Genomic DNA, 24,329 nt, shown 5'->3' with positions numbered 1-24,329 from the left:
CACACTTGAAATTTATCTATTAATATACATGAGTAATTGTAATTCTTAGTGATCCTGATTTGAGCCAATGTAATATTCAAGGAAATATTTGTGATCTTATACTGTATTTTAAAATATTTTTTCAGAACCTGTCTGTTTATTGGAAAGCTTTAGATCAAGGTATGGTAAAAATGCGACAGTGGATGGATGAAAAGGAGACTTTACTTCGACAGGTTGAAAGCAATCCATCCACAGAACAAGAGCACATACTACAACAGGCTAGTATGCTACAGGTAAGAGAGGAAATCATTTATTTCTTATAGAAATTTAATAAGTCAAGCAGGATCTCCCTTTCTTGTAATTCTTTTTTGTTTATATCTGCTCAGATATGTATGTCAAAAAGGATGTAAGTCAGTGACTCTCCTATTCCATACAGGTACACTAGCCACCATACAGTATACCGTGCTAATTTCACCAAGTCTATGATGTGATTATTTGTTTTGTTTTTCTTGTAAACTAAATTATCTAATGATTATCTTTGCAAGTATGCTTTATTTTTATGTATTATCTACATAAAAGAACATACTGTGCGTATGACGGTATTAATTTGGCCATGGATCCGGAAGGAATCTCTAGTGACACAGGTCACCCTGACTTCTCCGTCTGTATGACAGTACACACAGATGCCTCGTTGACAGGTTGGGAGGACATTGGGAGGATCGTCAGGTGGCAGGGAGGTGATCAGTTACTCTGAGGAATTTTTATATCAGTTTCCTGGAGCTGATGGCTGTCTCTTTGTCTCAAAAAACTCAAACCTCCAGAAGAGAGAGACAACATAACTACAATATCCTACATCAAGAGGTTGGGATCATGTTCACCTCCTCTCAATATGGTAATGCTAGCCATCCTTCGGATGGCACAAGCAAGGAAGTGGCACATGTCTGCAATTCACCTCACAGGGGGTCTCATTGTAATAGCAAACTCTCTATCAAGGAAAATGACAGCCTTAACAAAGTGGATGTTGGACAACCACTCTTTTCATACAATAGCCAGCACGCTTCCACAACTGGAAGTGGACTGTTCACCACGCACTAGAATCACAAACTCTTAATATTTGTGTCTCCGAACCTGGACAGTCGAGCAACAGCAAGAGATGCCTTCCTAAGGACTGGAACAAGGGGAGGATGATATCTTTTTCCTCCATTGTCCTGTCCCAGATTTCAAAGGTTTTGAGCAAACTTCTAACCTTCAAAGAAACAGTTTACTTAACAGCCCCAAATTGGCCAAACAGGTATTGGTTCCTATTACTTCGACAACGGACGAAAAGATCAATTCCACTACCATCTGCTGTTCTGTCCCAGACAGTAGGAGGAAAATTCGTTTACGCATCCTCCTTTCTGAGCTGAAACCTTCATGTATAGATTTTTAAAAAATATCTATTGTGAAAATTACTTACCCATTGCTAGGTACCTAGTGCAAAAATTATGGACATCATCTATCCAGCATTTCAAGTCTGTATGGAAGATATGGTTAAATTATATCCATACTGAGTGTCCAGTTGAGATTTCTATAGAAATGCTTTTTATTTTTCTTATATACCCTTTTGAAGACAAATGCCATGCAGTTACAACAGTCATGGCATACAAGGCTGCATTAACAGAACCCTTGCTTTATAGGTTCGGTCACTTCCCTTCTGCAGTCTTTTGCTCTACAAAGGCCCACTCCCGAAAGGCTTCCAATTACTTGGTCCCTGAACAAGGTGCTTAGACTTCTACCAACCCCTTAATTCAACGGACTCAATACAACCACAAAGTACATGCTTCAAAAGGCGATCTTCTTGATTGCATTAGCATCAGGAGCTTGTGTTAGTGAATCAGGCTCTCTTAGATGGGGACAATGCATCACGCAAACAGCTGACCATCAATTATTATTGTCCCCTGGGCCATCATTCCTGGCCAAGAATAAGGATCCTTTAAAAAGGAAATCCATTCTTATAAGAAAACTCAATTTAGCAGACAAGATATTATGCCTGGTTCAAGCACTTAAGGTTTACCTAGAAGTCACGGTAAACATCCCAAAGGGTCCTATTTTCCTACACCCTAGCACAAACTAACCACTGTCCCTACAAGGGCTGAGAATGATCGTAATGTTTCTCATTAAAAAGGCAAATCCACGCTCCTTTCCTAGGTCATATGATGTTAGAAAAGTAAGTATAGGTCGTTGGACTTCTTCAGAAATGTCTCTTTCGAAGAAGTCTTCGAAAGTACAGGGTGGTCATCAGTTAAATTATTGCCACGTGGTCGAACAAATTTGACTACACTGTGTCTCAGTAGTTGGTATGGTTAGTCTTAACCCCTAGGTGCTACGGCAGAAAACCAGTGGTCTTATTGACGGTGGGTATGCTAACTATCTCTAGGAGAAAGGCGACAGTACTGCAGCCAAACCCAGCATGCTTAGGTAAGCCACTGTAGAACTACATCGTAAAACGTAAGCTTGTGTATAGTTTCTTGTTCCTTGGTACCAAAACTTGAAGAGTATTTGGATTAAAGAATGGCACTTGAAATCTGTGGCTTGACCTCGGACCAGAAATGTTTTTTCCTTTGGGGTGTTGGGATTAAAATGTGAGAGCCTAAGCCTTTTTCGTCACCTGTCTATTTCTTTGTAAAGCTCATTGGTCTATAACAGCCCAGTGTAAACAAGAGGGCAGATGCGCATGCTCAGTAGTCACTTCCCTTTCTAGCAGGTTCTTTTGACATTGGAAAAACTGGGTTCATCTTCGCTGAGGATAAGGGAAAATGCCCTCTTATCTTCGAGTCCATTATATACTCCATCATGTGTTATAATGTTAATCATTACGACACAGTACCTGGCCAAAAAGACCAACTAGAAGAGAATTCTTTGATATTAGTTTGGTCACCATCAAGCTCTGGTAGACCATGGAAGGTAACCCCTTGAGGACTCAACAGCGACTACCAAAAATAGGTTTTCCCCACATCAAAACCTGTTTTTTGATAGTGTAGCCATTGCCTGTTCTCAAAAAAAGTTACCCTACTAGTCCCAGTATGGACTCCATAAGACAGACCAACTATTGTCAAGAATTCTTTGATAGCTGGTCTAGGCTGGAATACTGCAGTGCCATCGTTGTTATAGTGTTGAAGTATAAGTAAACTCCAGGGAGGAAGGCTGTTTATCCTGCCTTAAAACAACTACCTGAAAGATTACAATTCTTCCCTCTTCCATAGATGCATACAATTCATCCCTCTTCACAGACATGACCCAAAGTTCACTTGTTGTGCTGCAAACTGCAAAATCCACTTTTTGCCTACAGACATAAAGATGAATTTGGGTGGTCACCAGACATGTGCAAGGCATGTGACATGCTCATGGCATCCACCCCAAGTGCTGGTGGGGCTGGTTTGGTCTAGCCCTTTGGGTTTAGAGCTTCAGTAGGAGCAAGGAGGGAAAAGAATACATCTTCCCAGTGGAACTTCAGCAGAGAGTATTCCCTTCCCACACTCAGCATATCTCATGCTGTGGCAAACATTCCAATATGTCAAAATCCATGATCTCCCTGTATGATTTCTCTGATGGAGATGAAAGTTATTAATTAGGAGAGATACCCAAAGAATGGTCAATAAGTAGGCCGAGAAACTGGGTTCTTACTGAAGCCAGAAGGCCCAGGGGCACTGGCCTGTTATGTCACATTTGGAGGAGCTCTTGAAATGGGATCCAGGCTCTCTCATACAACAATCGGATACTGGTTAGGACCCAGACAGTGACCCCCCTCCTCCTCTTGATATCCCTGTTTTTCCTTTGGCTCTTAGTTCTTCACCTGAGAGTGCCCTGGCCTAACTCATCTAGAGAGAGGTTACCAGTAAGGAGATTCCAGCTGATGTGGGTTTGAGTATAGGAAGATCCATAAGATCTTGCAAAGTATCATGGAAGTCCTTGATACTGAGTATCATGATATTCAAGGTGCTGTGGAAGATTCCCATCAGGAATTCAAGGCAGTTTTGGATACTAGGACATTTTCAGCCCTCAGAAGAGACTAAAATGTTCTCAAATTCCACCCACGTGGAGATGGCTACTCTTGATGAGAAAGTAAGGTCCAAGGAATATGTTAACCAAAAGCCCAAGATCATAAGACCAAGGAGTTGAGTTGGCCTATTAGATTCCATTTGACTAGCTTGGACTCTTAACTCCCTAGGCTGGGAGGATCAGGGACACCTACCCTTGCCCCTGACACTGATACTGACAGTCCTTGGTGTGATGCCTCATTATGTCTCTGTTCGCTGGATGGTAAATGCTGCATTAACAAATGAAAGACAGTAATTGGGTTATATGTAAGGAAATTCAGGACAGAACCACCTTTCTCAATATGGTGTGGCTCTTGGTCCCACTTTCAATTGGAATGCAGAAACTGCTAAAGATGGAAATCCCCCCAGCTGACATGGCAACCAAAACAATTAAAGCCACTTTTTTTTCTGTTTTAATGGAAATTATAGAACTTCAGCCATCCGTGAAAGTTGTTATCCCCTCTGGGGCTCCTGCCTTTTTCCCTTCACCTTTAAAGCAGTGAATCATATGAAGGCAGACCTTCTGAACTTCGCAGTTGTTGTGTCAGTGGCAGGAATAAAGCCTTTCATTTTGGGCCTCCCAGTGTCTGACAACTCCACAAAGGAATGGGCCACACTTGTCCTTTCCATTGACTGTGAAAAACCCCTGCCTGACATGGCTATCTAGCAGTTTGGTGTTCTTGTGGGCAAAATCTTAGATAGAACAGCTTTGATTCATGAGTGGTTTTGCCTTCTCTTCATTCTAATGTTTACCGCTATCCTGGGAGTGACTATGAGAGAGCTATCTGAGTCTTCTAGGTCTGTTCTGGTTTTTGTTGCAAAGACTGTTATATGCTCCCATTTGGAAGCACTTCATGATTTAAGGAATGGCACTTCAGGGCCCAATGAGAAATATTGGCAGGCTCAATATATTTTAAAACAATTTATACTTTTTTATGAACATAGGGAATATTGATAAATAGTATACTCCAGTGATTTAACCCATTATGTCACAATATGCATTTCTTATGTAACTTTTGAATACTGTACATATCTTTGTTTAAAACCGTTGTATATTCTGGTCTAATAATTATTTTTAATCAGAGTTGTCTAATCATATGTCTTGAATACTGTAGGTATTGCAAGCAGAGCTGGAAGTACAACAGCGTTGTTTAGGACACCTTCAAGAACACAGTGCTAATGTTGCAAGTCATTTGCCATCAGATTCTGACATTCAAGAAAAAATGTCTGTCGAGTTGGAAAATATTCAAGATCGAATGGATATTCTTGTCAGTATCATAGAAGCCCAAACACAAAGAGTAAGTGTTATCAGTGGAGATAAGACTTTTCATGTTTTGTTCAATAGCATGTGGTGTTTTTTCCTTGGTTCACTTTGCAGTCTAATATATTAATGTTTCCTTTACACATTTTTTTTAAGAAGTAGTGTTTGATAAAGAGTACTTTAAGTATTTTAGATATTGATTTTATTATAAATTTTTCTTCATATTGTAATATAAATTTTTTGAGTTTTTAAATTGAAATGTTGCAATTTTTATTTTTTTTTTAGCTTGCAGCAAGTGGTATTGACATTACAAAGGTGGTTATTCCTGGTAAAGACTCCACAGATGTTGTAAGTTCCAGCACTACTACCATATCTTCTGAAGGTGGTACAGTTGTCACCAAGATCATAACCACCAAGGTTGTTACAACAGAAACAGTAAGGAACCTGAATGCAATTGATAACACAAAACTCCCATAAACTTTATGGGAGTTTTGTGTTATCAATTATTAATATTGTTAGTGATATTTGGAGAAGCAGCTCTCTAAATTTTGGTCTGTGAAACTTAAAAAAAAAAATGTATGCCAAAGTTAGTTTATTCAGTATAGAAATAAGTTAGAAATTATTGCCTTAGTAGCACCTGTCATTTGGGTATGAATGATCCACCAACTAGTAATTTTTGAAGAAAAGATCATGTTCTTATAGGTAGTGAGGATTGGCTTGCAGGTAAGGTGTCCTTAATCTCTCACCAATATCATTCAGTGTGGTGCACCACTCCAGAGATGATGTGTCTGTACCAGTTGTAGGTTCAAAACATAAACTGTATTTTGTGATCAATTTTCATGTGTTTTCTTGAAAAGAAAGACAGTTAAAGTAACTTTTAACTCATATTTAAGATAACAGCATTAAATAAGATGTAGGATCTCTCAGAATTAAGGTTGAGACTCAGGCTCTGTTATTTTGGTTGCTTTGACCCAGAAGCTGATGGACTGCCCAGATTTGCATTATTTCTAGACTGTCATGTGCTACACCCAAAGGCTTGCCCTGAAAAAAAAAAAGGGTGAAACATGGAGCATTGCTAAGATAATGAGTTGGATGGCCAGGTGAGAGGAGACCAAAGGAAATGAATGAAAAGTAAAAGACAAAAAGCAGTGCAGCTGAAGCAGTATAGCTGGGGCCGAAGGGACGGTGCATAGAACCTATAGTATAGTCTTCAGTTTGCCACACAAGGCATACTACAAGTGTTAACCCTTAAAGGGGATTAAGTTGGAAGGTTGTCAGTTTTTGTCAAGGGGATTACAATGAATAATACCTGGAAAATCCATAGGGTGCTTTAGATTTTGATGTGGACTGGATGGAATGATAGAACAAAAAAGCAGATGAAATTGATGAAGCAAGAGGTTGGAAAAGGTAGAATGGCTGATGTACCAATCATATCAAGGACTTCAACTTGAAGCCTACTTAAATTTATAGTAACATTGAGATTTTTGGTGTTCTATGTCTTGGCTCAGAATCTGCAATTTCTCTATGATTGCCAGTTGACATACAACAATATGCCCTATTGTGTGTTAGAAAAATTAAGGTACAATTCTCATGTTTTTAATGCACAGACCAGGCAGATGTGGAAAAGAGCAGAAGTATGTTTGCTGGCTATGGTAGTAGCAGCCTAGCTTTCATCTTGCTTACATTTCTTGTACTTTACGGGTGAAGAAGGCAAGCCTATCAAAACACATGAAAAGGGAATATTATGGTAGTGTAGAATCTCAGAGCACAGTACTGATACAAAAATGAGTGAAGAATAAAAACAAATGTGAGATGGGTCAAGAACAAAGGAATTACTAAGCATCAGTCACAAATCAAAACATTCTAAATGAGGAAATGAGAAGGCTGGGTATGACTCACATGAGGGGCATGATCATGATAAATTGTTCATTGGTTGACCTTTCTTATTTCATTTGGATATGAAGCACATGCAGATCACATCTTTTAGCTTGTGAGTGAGATGTTTGAGTTTTTGTATTTGGAATGCACTGTCCAGTGGCTTAAAAAATAAATACAGTATCATTATATAAAAAAAATATTTTAACATGTTCTTATTGTTTTGCTATCCAAGAAGATTGTTATATTTTACATGATATATCATTACAAACAGGTTGAAGTTGAAGGTAGTGGAATAAAGCGTCAGAAACTTGAGGGAGGCTGCCAAGAAGACTTTTCAGTTGCATTGCATCAGTTGGGGGGATGGATGGACATGATAGAGGAAAAGACCAAACCAAGACCAGTTGAGGAACTCACTTTGGAACAGCTTATGCAGCTTGTCCAACAGTTAGAAAGTGAGGTGAGTATTGTGTAACGAACATTCAGTTTTTCCAGTATTTTGAGTTTTGGTCACATAGAACGACTTGCAGATTTTTTGTATATATATTACTTTATCTGGCTAGGAACTTTCAAATTATTAATTAGTGTTAAGCCAAATGGGAAAGTTGTGTGGTATTATAGTAGAGTCCCATATATGTCTTACTGGGATTTGAAAATCTTTCAGGGTCAAAATAGTACAGTATAATAATACTAGCTCAGTGTACTGCATGGTACTGTATATTTCATAACCACCATTATAAGTTGCATCTAGAAATAATTGGTTGCTTAGGTTTAAAGCTTGGTTTTTTATGTATCAGTCATAAGTTGACTTTAACCCAGGGACTCATTTCGACTAGTAATTGAAAATGGATTAAGGAATAGAACAAAAATTGACTTTAGAGCTGGAAACCTTTATTAAATGAAATTGATTACCTAACAGTTATACATATACAGTACTACATAAAGTTCAAAATGTATTGTTAATATCACAAGACAACAAGCACAGTGTGTTTTGATGTGCAAAAAGGATCTTAAAGCTAATCAGTGTCTGGCAAGAAGTTAATGTATCTCCTAAAATTAAAAAAAGTGAACTAATAGGACTCTTTATTGGTTGATTTGCCTGTTTAAAAAGATTATGTAGATGTCATAATTTGTGAGCAACAGATAGTGCAACAAATAGTATATCCAAGATGTGAAATAATTTCTGGGAAAATTATAAAAACACTTTGCAGAGGAAAGAAATCATGCAGAACAAATATTCAGTGTAGACAAACTGGGGTTAGTTTGGAAAGAAATGCAAAAACAAATGTACATAATGTATACAAAAAAAACCAGGTCCATGCTGGCTTTCAAGGTCTTTGAAGATGGTCTGTTATTTGGTTAGATGGAAAGCATGTCTGTTTTGTGGTTATACAGGTAAATTGGTCTTGATAATGTAATTAATTTTTTCAATTGCAATAGATGGAAACACAGAAAGAGGAATACTATAAGGTTGTCAGCCTTGGACAGTCTGCAATATCAGAAACTTCAACAATAGGAGAGTCCTCCCAAGAAAGTGAGAAGCAGGTTGCAGGAATTACCACACGTTGGGAAGCGCTAATTGAGATGCTAGTCGAAATTAGGTAAGTCACAAGATAAGTTCTGTGAATTTAGAATTATGCTGACATTGCTGTTACATTCTCTGAAACATTCATATCTTGGTATATATAGTAAGGGTGTAATTTTCACTTGGGAAATGCACTAATGCTGATGCTAATGCATTATTCAATTTTCAGAACAAGAGTTACTTATTTAACCCAAAAAAAGAAGATCTCAACAGACTTGAGTGATTTAGAAGTGCACTATCAAGAATTCCTTAGGTGGTGTGATGATATGCAGACTATAAGTGAAAATGAACCAAACGCTATAAAACTACATTTAGAACAGTGCCAGGTAAGTACTTAGCAGAATTAATTGATTATGAATATGCAAAATATTTTTCTTCTTTTTCTGTATTATTTTCTGTATTTTTACATCAATCGACTATGTCTTCTGTAGTTGTGGTTTCAAAGAAAGCAAGATAGCAATCACTGCCACATTTATCTTTTAACTGCTAAATCTTCCTCCACATCATCAGCTGTGTGCTGATTCCTCCCACAAACTTAGGCACTCACCATTGTCTTTCCATATACAGTACTGAATTTTAAGGCCCTTCCATTCCACACATTTTCTTATCCCTCAGTCAAATATTTCCTTGATCTTTTTCTCCCATTGTCCTGTGATACTTCTGAATTATACGCACTTTTTCACCAAAGCATTTTTCTCCATCCTAAAAACGTAGAAAGAAAACAATTCAAAACAACGTAAAATGAATTTATAGGTTTTTTTTATAAAGGCTAAACTGATTCACTGTTCTTAGAGGTAGAAATGACGGAGATGGGAAAGTGTGACTTGAGGGTACTATTTTACCTATTGCTGTGAATATAACTTTGATTATGCAGAGGGGCTGTCATGTAAAAGAACAATGGAAATCAAGAAAAACAAAAGATTGTGAAATTTTTTCAATAGTTAGATAAGGTATGTGTCAAGAGAATATGAAACATTTCATCCAGGTTTGTTGTAGTTTCATAGTTTTGAGGCATATACTACAACCACCCCACAGACTGGAGCATAGGATACATATTTGGTTAGTATATTATGTTTCAATGAGTTACAGTCACAATTGACGAGTGGCTCCTGTTCTCTGCCAATATTTAAACAGCAACCCCAAAGCAGACTTCAGTAACCCTGAAACCCTGGTCATGGAAACATTGTGATGTATTGACTCGCAGGCGATTTTAACAGTATAATTCAAATCTGTGTTTGAAGGCTATTATAGTAATGTCAGTCAAGTAGAGAAATTAGTATAGGATGAGTACAGTTTTAAATTTGTTTCAGTTAAATGGGCTAAAAAATTAATTGGTCAGATTTTCTTTCTGAAACTGGAAGACCCCTGAAATGTAGCAATGAAGTATTCATGAAAGTGCTTATGAATGGTATGCTGTATAGATTACTACTGTTGTATCGCGTATAACTTGCAAATTATTATGGTCATTGTTGTACTTTATAATTACTTGTTAAAATTGGTCTATGGTATGATTCATCATGTTGACAATTATTTTGATATATCTGTTTTATTTTTAGAATAAAAACTAAATTTTTCCCATTTGTTCTAATCAAACATTTTTGTTTTGCCAGAGTAAACTTAACGCCATGAAGAACCGTGAAGAAGAACTCAAGTGTATTATGAAAGCAGCTGAGTCTTTAGATGGGAAGTGGACCCAGGAAACACACATATTAATTGAGGAAATAAAGATAATTATAACAAAATGGGAGGTTCTTGTGCAGAGGTATTATGAAACATATTTTACTCTTTTCTCATGTTCTTTGAAAATAGATTGGTTGGTTTTAGTATATGTTTTGATTGAAAAGGTAATTTTTTTTGCAGCTGTTCAACGAGTGAATGAAGGTTGATTGTAGGGTACAACACTACTTCAGATACTGCTGGTAGTGTATTAATAGTAGAGCAGTATGATACATAAGGGTGCATTTTTATAAAATGGTCGTATTGTACAGAGTTGAAAAGTTTTGATAGTATGTTCAGCCTCTATAATCCATGGTTTTGATTAGTTATATATAAATATCCCTTGGGAAATGTTTCTTTCCTTTTAGAAATAAGGGAAAATGCAGAAATTAATAAAATTGGGCAGCAGTTCAAGAATTATTTCAGAAATTGTGTAATTTAATCATTGTTCAAGAAATCTTGGAAATCTGTAACTGAGATGAAAAATTGTGGCTGAACAATAAACCTCATCTTTTTGTGTTTGAAAGTACAGTAATAGGTTTGTAATGCACATGCATGAATTAATTATCAAGAAAACCTAAAATGCATATTTAGGTTTTCTTGAAAATTTGTATGTATGACAGGCTTATAACTTTCTTTCAAATATAAAATTGCTGGGTGAAAATGGATGGAGCACCAGTTCTTGGTAGGGAGAGTAATTTTTCTTACCTTCTGAAAGTTCCCGTCTCCTTATACTGATACTAGGTGAACACATAAAGTTAAGATATCCTTCATATCTTCATTCAGTGTTCTGTCACTATCTTATTACTCCAATTCTTTGTTGCTTTGAAATGTCTTTTGTTCCCAGATTTGTTACAGGAAATTATTCCATCATTGGACGTGTTTGAAGGTGTCTTTAGTTGGTGATGGGACCTTTTTGACATTAAAGATATTTTATTTTGGAACTGGAAAATGTGGAATGTGAGATATCTCAATAAAAATGACTCAGAAAAAATACGTAGTAATTCGAAAGTGTTCTAAGATTGTTGTGTTAATTTTCTGAATGTTGTGTTCACAGCCTTCTGCAGTATCGTGACTTATTTCTTAATTAAAAGGTGACATGTTTGGAATTTGTAGCATTCATTATTGTTTCTTTCTTAACACCTTAGTTGCGTATACAGCTTGTTTGAGACAAGATTAATGTGAAAAAGCAGATACAAATGCATGTTGTACACTGGGTACAGGTTTCAGTCAAATGTTTATTACATTTCTTCATACCTTAGTACTTTATATAGTTTATTATAAAACAACTTGCTGCATAAACAATTAAATAGGTGATGGCAACAATCAGCACTATTTTTGGGCACATGATCAACTAATTTATTAGCTTTGTGAATTTGTGATCCATTCCAGATTTCACCATCATTTCAAAGTCCATCAGATTAGATCTCTGAAACAGCTTGGGTTTTTCTGAATATGTAAATGTTTAAAGAATCCTCTATCACAAATGCTAAAATTGTTTTCCTTGGTGTTTCTTTTTTCACTCAATGGTTCATTGAGTTTTCTACCTGTGGTCCTGACCCATCTCAGCTGGTCATCTAACAGAGAAGGCAACTGTAGTTAGGTGCTTCATCATTTTCAATAACTTGTATGCGTCTGATCATCAAGGCTTTGATGAATATATTGAGAAGCAATGATTGATATTTATGATACTTGTGTTTTAGAAGATAATCTGACTGTTACTGCTTTAAAAAAAATTGATTGGGTGATATGATTTATGCCTAGAAAAGGAGATACACTGATGTAGAATTTGCATTACTAAGTTGTTTAGTATTTATATACAGTAGAATTGAGGAATGTTTCTTTTTTAATTCTCCTTTTTAGTGTTTTACCAGTTTTCATCAAACATTGCTACCTATTCCATATTAGTCATTATTATTATATTATTTGATACACTTGGTTTGGATTTGGAAAAGTATAAATACTACTTTAAAAATGTTAAATGTTGAAATGTGTCCATGAGTTCCTTGAAAAGTATCCAATAACTTTTGATGACAGGTTATTTGAGAGGAGGAAAACATTAACACAGAAAGTAGAGGAAGTTCAGTCTGCCTCTGTAACTCCAAAGGCACTAGCAGTTCCACCAGAGTCTCTTCTGAAGGCAATAGAAGCTTCAAGAGAGTGGCTCTGCAGTTTAGAAACTGCTATAGCCTCAGAGTGTGTAGTTGCACCACTCCCTCAGATGCAAGATGTTTTTGAAAAGTTCAAGGTACAGTATTTGAGTTAGTTTGATATTTTAGGCTATGTTCATAAAATTTTGGTTATAAAAGAATTTTTTATTCATTAAGTAGTAATGCAAGAACGTTATTGTTTAACAGAATATTAACTAAGGCATTACTGTGCATATTTAATTTGTGCTTTTTTTTTTCTTCCATTGTGAAGATTCTACATTTTGGGAGCTTGCTTAGAAGTAAATGTGATTTTCTCATATTTTGAATAATAATATATTGCATTTTTGTTTTATATTTTTCTTTTAGGATCTATCCCAAAAGGTGGATACAGAACAGGGTAACATGGCTTATATTAATGATGCCTGTAATAGTGTATCAAAAGACAGCCATCCAGAAGTGTTAGAGAGTGTTTCGAAGCTCAACAATCAGTGGGAACTTACAACTAGTGATCTCAAATCTCGCATTAAAACCATTGAGAAATGTAAGTAGCATTTTTTATTGCTGTACTGTAAATTACTGTAATGAGGAATAAATTTAATTGATTTTTTACCTCATGATATGTATTTCATTCACTCATTTTTCTCTAAAAGTTATTTCTTGTTGACTTTAGCATAACAATTTTCCATGATGATTAGGAATTGTAGTTTTCTCTCTTTATATAATTCTTTAGTTGCTATGATACTCAACATCTTGAATTCTGCAGTGATAGAACGACAGAAGCAGTACAATGATGAAGTAACAGGGCTGAAATCATGGCTGGCAGAAGTTGACATCTTTTTGCAAGCAGAAGAAGCAGCTTTAGGTGATATAGAAACTTTAGAGGCTCAGCTTGAACAGTCAAATGTAAGTTGAGGGAGTTTTTGACAAGTTATTTTTTTGACAAACAGACCTAAAGGGTGCTGGGTACAGTGGGCCTTTTAGTTTTGAGAGCTAATTTTTAGTTTTAGAGCTGTAATCTTTTACAAATTCCTTTTGCCCTTAATGACAAACTCACTGGCATTTACTTTTGTTGGTTTCTATTTTGTGATGGGAAATCTGTCAACTAATACTAGAGCAATAATCTAGTTATTAGTTATAAATGATTTGTTTAACCAGACCTCTGAACTCTTTTAGGGTTCTTCTCGGGCTGGGAGCAATAATCTAGTAACATAGACAGGTCACCAAGGTTTCTCAAAGCCACAATCATGTCTTTTTGTCCTCTGCTGGCAAAGCCATGATGATAGCTTTTTGTGGTAAAAAGGGTAATAGACTTTCATAGCCATAAGCCATAAAAACAATTTGGGAGCAGATGAATTTTTAATAGTCACAAATTTGGGATATCAGATATGAACTCTAACACTGAGTTAGGCAAAGGCCATTGCTGTAATTTAGAAGAATGCATTTTTTGGAGGTCCAGTCCCTAATATGCTGCAATATACATGTCTGTTCTTTTAATGGAATATTTGATTGCTGGTAGGTAAGCAGCTTCCCAATAATGGTTGGAGGGGAGGGCTGTGAAGTTGTGGGAAAAGGGGGTAGTTTTATTTTTTCGAGAATAAGGCCACCAAAATTGTGGAGTGTCTTAATATGCTGATATGGCTTACCTACCAGATAACTAGGCAAGTATGGCATTTGTTCTCTGCATGTTATCATCACTTTAAGTTATTTTCGAAATTTACTTCTCAACTTTGTGTTATTTTATATTTTAATTTTACAGGCTCTTCAAGATGATATTGCAACTTTACAAAACAACTTTAATAATATTTCAACAACTGGGAAGCAGCTTTTGGAGGAAGGTAATGAAGAGCTTAAAACCATGGTTAAAAGTCAGCTGGAAGAGCTTACGGCTCGATGGGACACTGTCACTGAACAAGCACGTGTCCAGAATAAGTCTCTGAAGGAAGCATTAGCTAAGAGTCAAAAGGTAAGCTCTAGGATTTTTAAAGGTGGAAACAGTGAATTTTAGTAGGTTAAGTTCCTTTGCCTTTAAATGGATCATAATACCCAATTAGTTTACAGGACAATGTTTTTCCCGTAAATCATATTTTTATACAAGCTTGTTAATCATAAATGGCTTTATTCCATGCAAGCATTTTCCAGCTGCCCTAACTTGGTAAATCTTAAAGGATCTACCAAGGAAGGAAGGCAGTACTGCAGAAGTGTTTGAAGAGGATGGATGAAGGATTACTGTACAAGGTGTTTACACCTTGATAGATAGACAGGGAGTAAGGTAACCACTGCTAGAGGTGCTGTCCTGCCTGTTTGCATGGCTGGTCACATGAGGCTTTTCTTCATTTTGATTTTTTGAAAGAGCTGCTGACAGCAGAGAGGCATTTGTAAACTAAATGTCTTCTGTTAAAAACTGGATTTGTATGCTTAGAATAATTGAAAAATCTAATTGTCCTTTCCTGCAGGTTCATGAAGACATAGAAAAACTTAGTACTTGGCTGGATGATGTAGAGAAGAGAATTCCTTCAAGTCTTACCACAGATAAGGAAGAAGAACTAAATTCTGGAATAGAAACATTTAGCCAATTAAGAGATGAAATTAGTAAACACAGTGAAGATTTCCGGGCTCTTAACAACATTGGTAAGTATCTCTTAACTAGTGCTTGTTGAATATTCAGTAGACTTTTAAACAATGACATTGGGTGTTTGTTGTCAGAGTTAGTTATTATTATTATTATTATTATTATTATTATTATTATTATTATTATTATTATTATTATTTGGCAGCAGACCCTCTTTTAAACAGGTTCTATTGAATATTATTGCTGCTTCAGCTGCATTTATTTTGTAGAAGACTTTTTCTATTTTCCATTATTGGACTTCTCTTCAGTGGAGGTTATATTTGTCATTTCATGGGGAAAAGTCAAAATCTGGATTCTGCTTCTTTATATATTCTATACAGTTAGTTCTATACAATTGTTGAACGCGTTTTCGACAACTCTTCTGTCATTCTCCAGCGGGAGCTAGTAGAGGACTGGCAGATTGCATAGGTCCTTCTGAATTTATACACGGGCTTCAGCGGGGGTCATGGATGGCGAATTCTGATTGGTTGCAGTCAGCGAACTTCAAGCCAAATTTCTGCCTGGCTCGATCCTGACAGATCTTTCGCAACCTGGGAATGTCATTCATTCCAGTGTTCCCATTGGCCTGCCGTTGCGTGATGTCATGCCGCTGACATCATCGGTAGTTTGGCTGCTATTGGGCTGCGGATGAATGATGTCATTATCTACTCTTTCTGTCGTAGTCGGGGATTGTCTCGAATAATGCAGAACACCCACCAAATCCAACGAATACCTGAAAACGACAACCCTGAGAATGGAGATGCCCCTGATGAGCGAGGCGCCCTTCGAGACAATCCCCGACTACGACAGAAAGAGTAGATAATGACATCATTCATCCGCAGCCCAATAGCAGCCAAACTACCGATGATGTCAGCCGGCATGACATCACGCAACGGCAGGCCAATGGGAACGCTGGAATGAACGACATTCCCAGGTTGCGAAGATCTGTCAGGATCGAGCCACGCAGAAATTTGGCTTGAAGTTCGCTGACTGCAACCAATCAGAATTCGCCATCCATGACCCCGCTGAAGCCCGTGTATAAATTCAGAAGGACTTATGCAATCTGCCAGTCCTCTACTAGCTCCCGCTGGAGAATGACAGAAGAGTTGTCGAAACGCCGCGGCAACAATTGTATAGAACTAACTGTATAGAATATATAAAGAAGCAGAATCCAGATTTTGACTTTTCCCCATGAAATGACAAATATAGGCGAGCTGTTAGCACGCACCTCCACTGAAGAGAAGTCCGCAATAAGGAAAATAGAAAAAGTCTTCTACAAAATAAATGCAGCTGAAGCAGCAATAATATTCAATAGAACCTATTATTATTATTATTATTATTATTATTATTATTATTATTATTATTATTATTATTATTATTATTAATATTATTATTATTATATTTGTACATTTCTTGTTGTTATTGGTATTTTTACTTTTTTATTATAACTGTGATTAATATCATTGTAGAGTTTTGCAATTTTCAATATTCGTATTTAGCCTTCTGGACCTGACTTCTGTAACCACCTAAGGGTCCCCCCCTGGAAATTAGTCGTCTGCAATCTGTATTTTTTTTATTGTTGTCATTTAAATTTTTTTTTAGCTATTATTCTCCATATAATTACTCTCATTACTGTTATTATGAATTCTTTATTTTTCTACTTCTTTAGCAAGTATGTGGATACTGCCAATAATTATTTTTATCATGTTACCTTATGTATCTAGATTCTATGTATTGTATTTGCATATTCCATGTACATGGCCTGAGCCGAAATAAAGATTATTATTATTATTATTATTATTATTATTATTATTATTATTATTATTATTATTATTATTATTATATTATTATTATTATTATATATGCAAAATTATAAAAAGTAAAGGGGCTCTCTTTAGTGCGAGTCACCTGATAGGAGTGCTCAAGACTTATTATGTCAGCTGATGACTCTCTCTTAACTTCCCATAATTCTGAGCAGTTTGCATAAGTAACTGCTTATTGTTGTGGGTAGTATGCAAAAGAAACTTTTCATTATTCTGTGCAGTATGCATTAGTAAAATGAGAAGATAGAAAATGAGACATAAAATATTAACAATTTTGTATTTTCATGTAACCTAAAAGTTGAACAATTGTTTATATTGTAAAGCAGACCATCTTTTTCAAATTATTTGTAATTTTAATTTTTTAAATGCAGAGAAACATCAATCACTGTACGTATATTCATATTCATACACACAGTCATTTTTTCCTTTAGTAAATTTCTTTTATGTATGTGCTTTTACTATATGACAAATGTATTAAAAAAAGTGTAAAGGACTTGAGAAGTTGAGAGGGCATTGTGGTTATTACAATTACATATGTAAATGGTAAAAAAGTGACCAGTAATGAATCAACTTTAGTAACTGCATCATCACTCATCTTTGACAAAATAAAATGTATGTTTCAGGTGATGAAATGTTGCAGTTAGATGCTGCTGCAACTCACGAAGAATTGGCTCGTCAGTTTACACAGTTGAATGGACGGTGGACTGAAGTAGTATCACAGGTTGACTCTAAATATAAAACTCTTACCACTGCAGCTCAGCAGTATGAAGATTTTAAAAGTAAGTACAGGTAGTGCTTGAGTTACGATAATTTGCCTTATGATAATTTGATTTTGCGATAATGGTTAGCAATTAATACCGATACAACAGTGTTAGAAAATATTTTTAAATTTTGCGCAGGCAGCAGTGTACAATCAGGCAGTGAGAGAAACCAAATTACAATAGACCAACTTCTCTTCCTCCATCTCTTTATCCCATCTTCTAGTTAAAAAAGTAAAAGAGAATGATAAAGGTATTGTTAGTAACGTTATACGCCTACATAAATACGTATAGCCATAAACAACTGAATGAGAAACTGTTGTTTAGCTAATAACCGATTCGGATAACATCATCTGTTTTTCTTGTATTTAAACCATCGCACTGGCAGTAAACATTACCTTAGTTTTATTACAAATGACGCTAAGTAGAATAGGACTGATATATTTTTACATTATACCCTTATTCGCTATGGAGAAAAGATCGCAAGGAAATATACTGCTAAATTTAAGCTGCAAGTTGTAGCTGAAACTGAGAAAACAATGTTGAAGCTGCTAATGACTATTAATTATCGTGCATCGGCAACATGGATGAAACTCGACCGTAAATAAAATTGGAGAGAAAGTATTTTAATCAAAACTACTGGGCATGAAAGAACACATATTACTGCTGTTTTCACTCTGATAAAAGATAAATACGTAAAGCTCGTATTATGATGATATCAAGTGAAAATAACAAACGGAATCTTGATTTTTTACACAAAACAAACATGCCCCAATGGCCAGCGTCATCTAATAACGAAAAAAATAGCTAAATTAATTTCACAACTTGACGTAAAGTTATATTTCGACTTAAAAACAATTCAGATAATGACAAAATAACTTTGTCCCATACAAATAAAGTATCTACAGATTAATTTACGCTAACTAGAAGCAAGGAAAGCGCTCTGAACTGAGTTAAATATGGCAAAATAACCTTACTGCGTAATCGATTTCCAAACCAAAACATTGATGGCAATTTATAATACAAAAGCAATATGAGAATACATACAACATTATTGGACATAGTTAAATAAAGCGTAACTTTTTAAAAGATCCATGGAAAAGACGCATATTTGTTATGTTGATGTTTGTATAATACGATATGAATGTGAATATAGAGTACAGTATAAAGTAGGCTAGGCTACTGTATATGTATATGATATAGGCTAAGCTAATTCTTGTTTGTTATTCAGTTTCTCTTTGTATTGAATTATCATAAGTCAGTCTGCATGAACCTCCAGAATTAGCTGATATTAATAATTGCTATACCATATATGTAGAGTATACTTTATAGTGTAGGCTAGGCTACCTATTTATGTATTGGTACTGAATACCCTAGTGTAGGCTAGGCTATATTCGAGATACGTTTTTTCCAACAAACAATGGGTTTTTTGGAACCTAACCCCATTGTAAGTAGGATAATACCTGTATGGTATTATGTACAAAAATTTTAAAAAGCTTCATATTTTGTGAAATATCCATTAAAAGTCTAACTACTGAGTCATTACATTTTTGAGAATCTGTAGTTGTAATGTATGAACAGAAATCTTCTCTTGCTATCTTAAGAGGTAAAATATATTTGATGGTTAGTTTCTTTCTAAATGTTTTTTGCGTTTGGCAGAATATTGTGCAGAAGAAAAAGACTGGCTTGACCAGCTACAAGCTGGTCTTGAGAAATCCACAAAATCTGCTGCTGATGCTGAGGAAATATCAGAGGCTTTGGATGTAAGTTTCATAATGATATTCATTTAAGACTCAGTTATTTCTTATTTGCTATATTTTTTAAAATATATATATTAATTTATGAGTCATATTTGTATTATTTTTGTATGAAGTATTCATATAAGAATCTATTATTTTTCATTAGCTTATTATATTGGTTAAATTGGTAGAACAAAGTTGATTTATAGTAAGTGAAGGTAAAAATTATATTTTATTTTATTACTGGTAACTAACATTAGTTCACCATGTTTAAGTTTGCTGTCATTGAGCCCTAGGCTAGCCTTTCTCCACTGGCCATCTAAACAAAAATGCAGATTGAAGACACCTTTGTCCAAGTTTTGAGATGTGATGCAATGTCCCTACAGCCATGACTTGCTGGTTGGTCATGAAGCTCATTATTAACCTTCAGCAGGCTTCCAAGGAAGTGCAGAACACCACCTTCCTGGTTGGGTGATCTCTATGGAGGCTACTCTCTTTGTTCTGATCAGTGCCTGCTCATGCATTACTTTAGTTCATGCTTTGCATATGCACTCTTACCTTCAAATCCTATGTGTGTTAATGTAGCCCACTTTTCGTGGAGGATTACAAGGGATTAGGAGAGGGCCATAATGGAAGGGCTGAGCACATGTGCTTATCTACCCCTTCCTGTTTATCCTCCTCCTACTCCAAATCACAAACGTGCTCTTGCCAGTGTATTTTCTCATTGTCCTACAGCATCCGGGCTGTTCATGCCCCTGCAGCAACCATTGAGTCTTGTCTGTGAATGCTGTTGGATGCTTCAGCCATTGTACAACAGGTCTCCACTATTGCAGAAGTTGGTTGAGCGAGGCAATTAAGTGGGAATAGTAAACATGGTTTCCACTTTTACTTTCCTTGTTGCCTTCAAGTTTTGTCATTTCCTTCTGTTACAGTCTATGGATCCCATTGAAGGAAGTCTTTTCTTTGGGTGATCCTCTAATATTTCTCTGTAATGCTTCATCTCTTGTAGAAGAACACTGAGACATTGAGAAATCAAGAGCTCATTGTGGCTATTACAAGTACAGTAAATATATATATATATATATATATATATATATATATATATATATATATATATATATATATATATATATATATATATATATATATATATATATATATATATATATATATATATATATATATATATATATATATATATATATATATATATATATATATATACATTATTCATATATTAGTACAAAAAGTGTTAGCAGATTCTCTATATGTGCACTATATTTGCACATAAGGGGACCTCAGGGTTTGCTGCATATGTTTTGACCTTATTTAAAATGAAAAAGATTTCTGTTGTGGATTATTGATTTATACAGTGTATTTGTTAGTTACTAAGAAGTACAGTATTGTATTAATAACTTAAAAGTAATCTGAGGGTTCTTATTTGAGGTTTCCATTACTATATAGTTAGAACTCCCAGTTCTTAGCTGAGGTTGGTTGAATGAGCCATTCATTGGGACCAAGAATTATTCATCCAGTCATGAATTCGCTTGGTTTGGTGTCCCTAACCCTTGCAAATTTGAGGGACAACTGTAATCTACTTATAATGTAATTATAAATCATGAAAATGTTTCTGAGACTTTTCCTTTTTTCAGGAACTGGAAATATTTTTGCACAGTCACAATGAGGAAAGATTAGAGCAAATCAGAAAACTGGCAGAATCACTTGTAAGTGAAAATGTTATGGCAGATTCCGTTCAGGAGATAACCCAGTCTCTTACAACACGTTTTGAGACACTCAATGCTCAGGTAAGATTTGATTTAAGGTACTTTGTTGTAAGAATTTTATTGCTCATTATGTTGCAGCATTGAACTGTTAAGAATACCCTTTCCTCTAAAAACTTGCGTTTGTAGGGATTATCTCTAAATTTGAAAACTGATGTGCATATCCTGGAGGATCTTTTTTTATTGTAGTCCATGCAAATTTTGTTGTTGTCTTTTAGAAAAGATAGTGGAATATGAAGTGTAATATATCAGTTACAATTGTACTTGAAGGGAATGACATGAAAATTAATTCTGTTGAGAACAAAGCATATTGTCTTCCTTACTGGGTTATTGGCCATTAGTATGTAAGTTACAGTGATTATGAACAGTACTTATCTGAGTGCAGCTATTATGCATGTCTAAAATATTTTTGTTGGTTTCACTTCATATGTATTTTTTCTTCCAACATGCCTTCAAAGCTTACAGGTCTTTTCTATCAAGTATTTGTAAGTGAGTTATTTTTGTTGTGATACTGTTATTCTGGAATGTGTAGTTTAGAAATAAATTTTTGTTGTAGAATACTCTTGTAGATTGTACTGTGTAAGTAATTCTAATTTATTAATGAAAAGAAAAACTGTGCAAGTAAATTAGCTTCGTTGCAATGTAACAATGCAGGCAGCAGACAATTTATGGGATTATGGTTAGAGTACATTAGAAAATTGAGAGATTATGTTGATTAGCAGGGAGGTTAGTGTGACTGTGAAATATGTTGGTAATTCTTCCTTACTATGGAAATATAGAACAGTAGAGCTGTTATATAAAATCAAATAATTTTTTGAAAGTTTTGAAAAAATCCAGTACTTTATATTAAAATCTTTTAAAGGTAAAGGATTTTATTGTTGTAGTAAACAATTTAGTTTTCTGAAAGAAAGCAAGGATGAGCAAAATATTTCATGCTGCAACCTGGTATTTGTCATGTTCCCTTGGTCAGAATATACGGCATCAAGCCCTTTCCATGCTTATTTCTGGTTGCCAGTGTCTTAGCAGAATATCAAGTCAAGATGCAGCAGTTGGTGGTCTTTGAATGATCCTGTGGTTTGCAAGATTTTCTATATTTACTTTTCCATATGTTACATTCTTTGCAATGTAGCTCAAAAAAAGTGCTTATCAGTAATTAGGTTTTTCTGGGTCCATCAGTTGAAAAGTACTTATCACAATGCCCCATTCACCTTGTCTAGCTGTGTAAACTAATGGCCTTGGTGTGATAGTCATTATTATGGAATTGGACAATAACAACTATTTTCTTGCTGAAGTGACCAAGCTACCCCATTTAGGATGGTTTTGGTGAGTATTTTTCTCCAATTCAGCCTCTTGTGGCTCCTGCTAGACAAACTTCGTACTTCAAAAAATTTCACAGCAATTCAGAATTTGGCCCTAATATGAATGGAATGGTACTTCCAGGGAAAGTTATTTCCAGGAATCTCATATCTGACTCTGCTAGAATTTAGAGACCCTTTGTCTACTAGAATTTAGAGATCTTTTGTCCAACTCTTGTAGGATATCCAGTTTACCTTGCAAGCAAGAGTTATGTCTGCCTTTCCAGTGAGGTTTTTGCAGACAAGGCAACTTCATGCCCTCCAGCCTCAAGCCAAGTTAATAGACTTGTGTGATTGGTGTTAAAGAAAGGAAGTTTTCATCTCTTTTATCATAAGTCTCTTATTAGAAGACATCATCATTCCTACTCTCTTAAATAGAAATACAGGCAATCCCCGGTTAACAGCGGGCTCAGTTAATGGCGATCTGGTTGTATGGCGCTTGTCTAACGACGAAAATCGGCAATTTTCGGCGCCGAAAATCGCCGATTTCTGCTTATCAATGCTGATAATTGGGTATTGGCGCCAATACATACCTAACAGAGGTGCCAGCAACTGAAAATCAGCGCTTTTCGGCGCCGATAAGCCCCAAAATTAGCTAAAAAAGTGCGAAAATTTCCGATTTTTGGTTAGCGGCGATTTTCGGTTATCATCACACCCTCAGAACAGAACCCCGCCAATAACCGAGGACTGCCTTTAAGTGTGCCATTGAGGGCAATTTTACACCCCCAAGTCAGTTGACAAAATGACGGATTGAGGTAGAGTATTTTTTTGAACTATTTTCTGGTCACTACTTCATCTGGCTCCCTACCTAATGAATCTTTTCTGTCAGTAGACCTTTGTAAGTCTTGTCTATCCCTTAGCCAGAGCTGTGATAAGCTATATTTTACTTTGTACGCTCACTGTATGTGACGTTACTATTCTTGCTGATACTCACTCTGGTACCATTTTGTAGCAAAGTACTCTTACTTTGTTGTATTTTATTAAAAGTAAAACAAGAAAACAACATTGCAAACTTTTGAGTTGAAAATCACCAGCATTGATGTGTTGATGCATCATAACTGAACCAGAGATCCGATAGTACCTTCTAATGGGAGACTATTTCTTTCTCCCTCAGTTGACCTCGCACCTAAATAGAAAATCAGATCAGTTATGTCAGTGGTTTCTGTTTACAAAATGAAATATTTCTTTAGACATTTTATTGTACTAGCTATGCTCAACTTTATTGGAGACATAATTATTATTTTTTGTTTTTGTTAATAGGCAACAGAACAGCAGTCTGGATTAGAGGGTCGTGTTCAAGAAGCACAAGCCTGGGAACGTGAATACATCAGTGTTTTAGATTATTTGGCTCAGTCAGATCTGTTGCTTACCCAAGCCATTGCTGATCCAACTCTACAAGTGGATCCTGTTCAGGTAATTTATGTTTTTATAACTTTCTAAATAAGTTTTAATGCCATGATTTCATTTTCTCAAAAAGTAAGGGTTGGAAATCTTGAGAGATTCTTTTATCCCATCAATGTTAGTTGGTTCTTAACAGGTTTAAACCTAAATGGACATTAAATAATGCAGTGTTCTTGAATATTTACTTCTCAACTAACTGTTTGTTATCTTCAGAATATATCT

At 35.6% G+C, this 24,329-nt stretch overlaps 1 protein-coding gene across 43 annotated transcripts in view; it reads left to right on the top strand.

Moving 5' to 3' along the window:
* LOC136854032 (dystrophin, isoforms A/C/F/G/H-like) overlaps positions 1–24,329 on the top strand; it is a 1,916,343-nt gene that overhangs the window by 265,574 nt on the left and 1,626,440 nt on the right. For all 43 annotated transcript variants that reach the window (XM_067130051.1, XM_067130067.1, XM_067130044.1 and 40 more), the window contains 16 exons: positions 126–272; positions 5,171–5,353; positions 5,602–5,751; positions 7,466–7,651; positions 8,632–8,792; positions 8,946–9,102; positions 10,387–10,538; positions 12,530–12,740; positions 13,009–13,183; positions 13,406–13,545; positions 14,399–14,605; positions 15,096–15,270; positions 17,697–17,852; positions 19,491–19,594; positions 21,223–21,375; positions 23,967–24,119. In XM_067130051.1, the coding sequence (XP_066986152.1) occupies positions 126–272; positions 5,171–5,353; positions 5,602–5,751; positions 7,466–7,651; positions 8,632–8,792; positions 8,946–9,102; positions 10,387–10,538; positions 12,530–12,740; positions 13,009–13,183; positions 13,406–13,545; positions 14,399–14,605; positions 15,096–15,270; positions 17,697–17,852; positions 19,491–19,594; positions 21,223–21,375; positions 23,967–24,119 (2,610 nt within the window). The remainder of the gene's footprint in view (positions 1–125; positions 273–5,170; positions 5,354–5,601; positions 5,752–7,465; positions 7,652–8,631; positions 8,793–8,945; positions 9,103–10,386; positions 10,539–12,529; positions 12,741–13,008; positions 13,184–13,405; positions 13,546–14,398; positions 14,606–15,095; positions 15,271–17,696; positions 17,853–19,490; positions 19,595–21,222; positions 21,376–23,966; positions 24,120–24,329) is intronic.

This window comes from Macrobrachium rosenbergii, chromosome 28 (genome assembly GCF_040412425.1).
Source record: "Macrobrachium rosenbergii isolate ZJJX-2024 chromosome 28, ASM4041242v1, whole genome shotgun sequence".
NCBI classification, from domain to species: Eukaryota; Metazoa; Arthropoda; class Malacostraca; order Decapoda; family Palaemonidae; genus Macrobrachium; species Macrobrachium rosenbergii.
The sequence above is the reverse complement of the archived record's forward strand: the minus strand, read 5'-3'. Positions and strand labels throughout refer to the sequence as shown.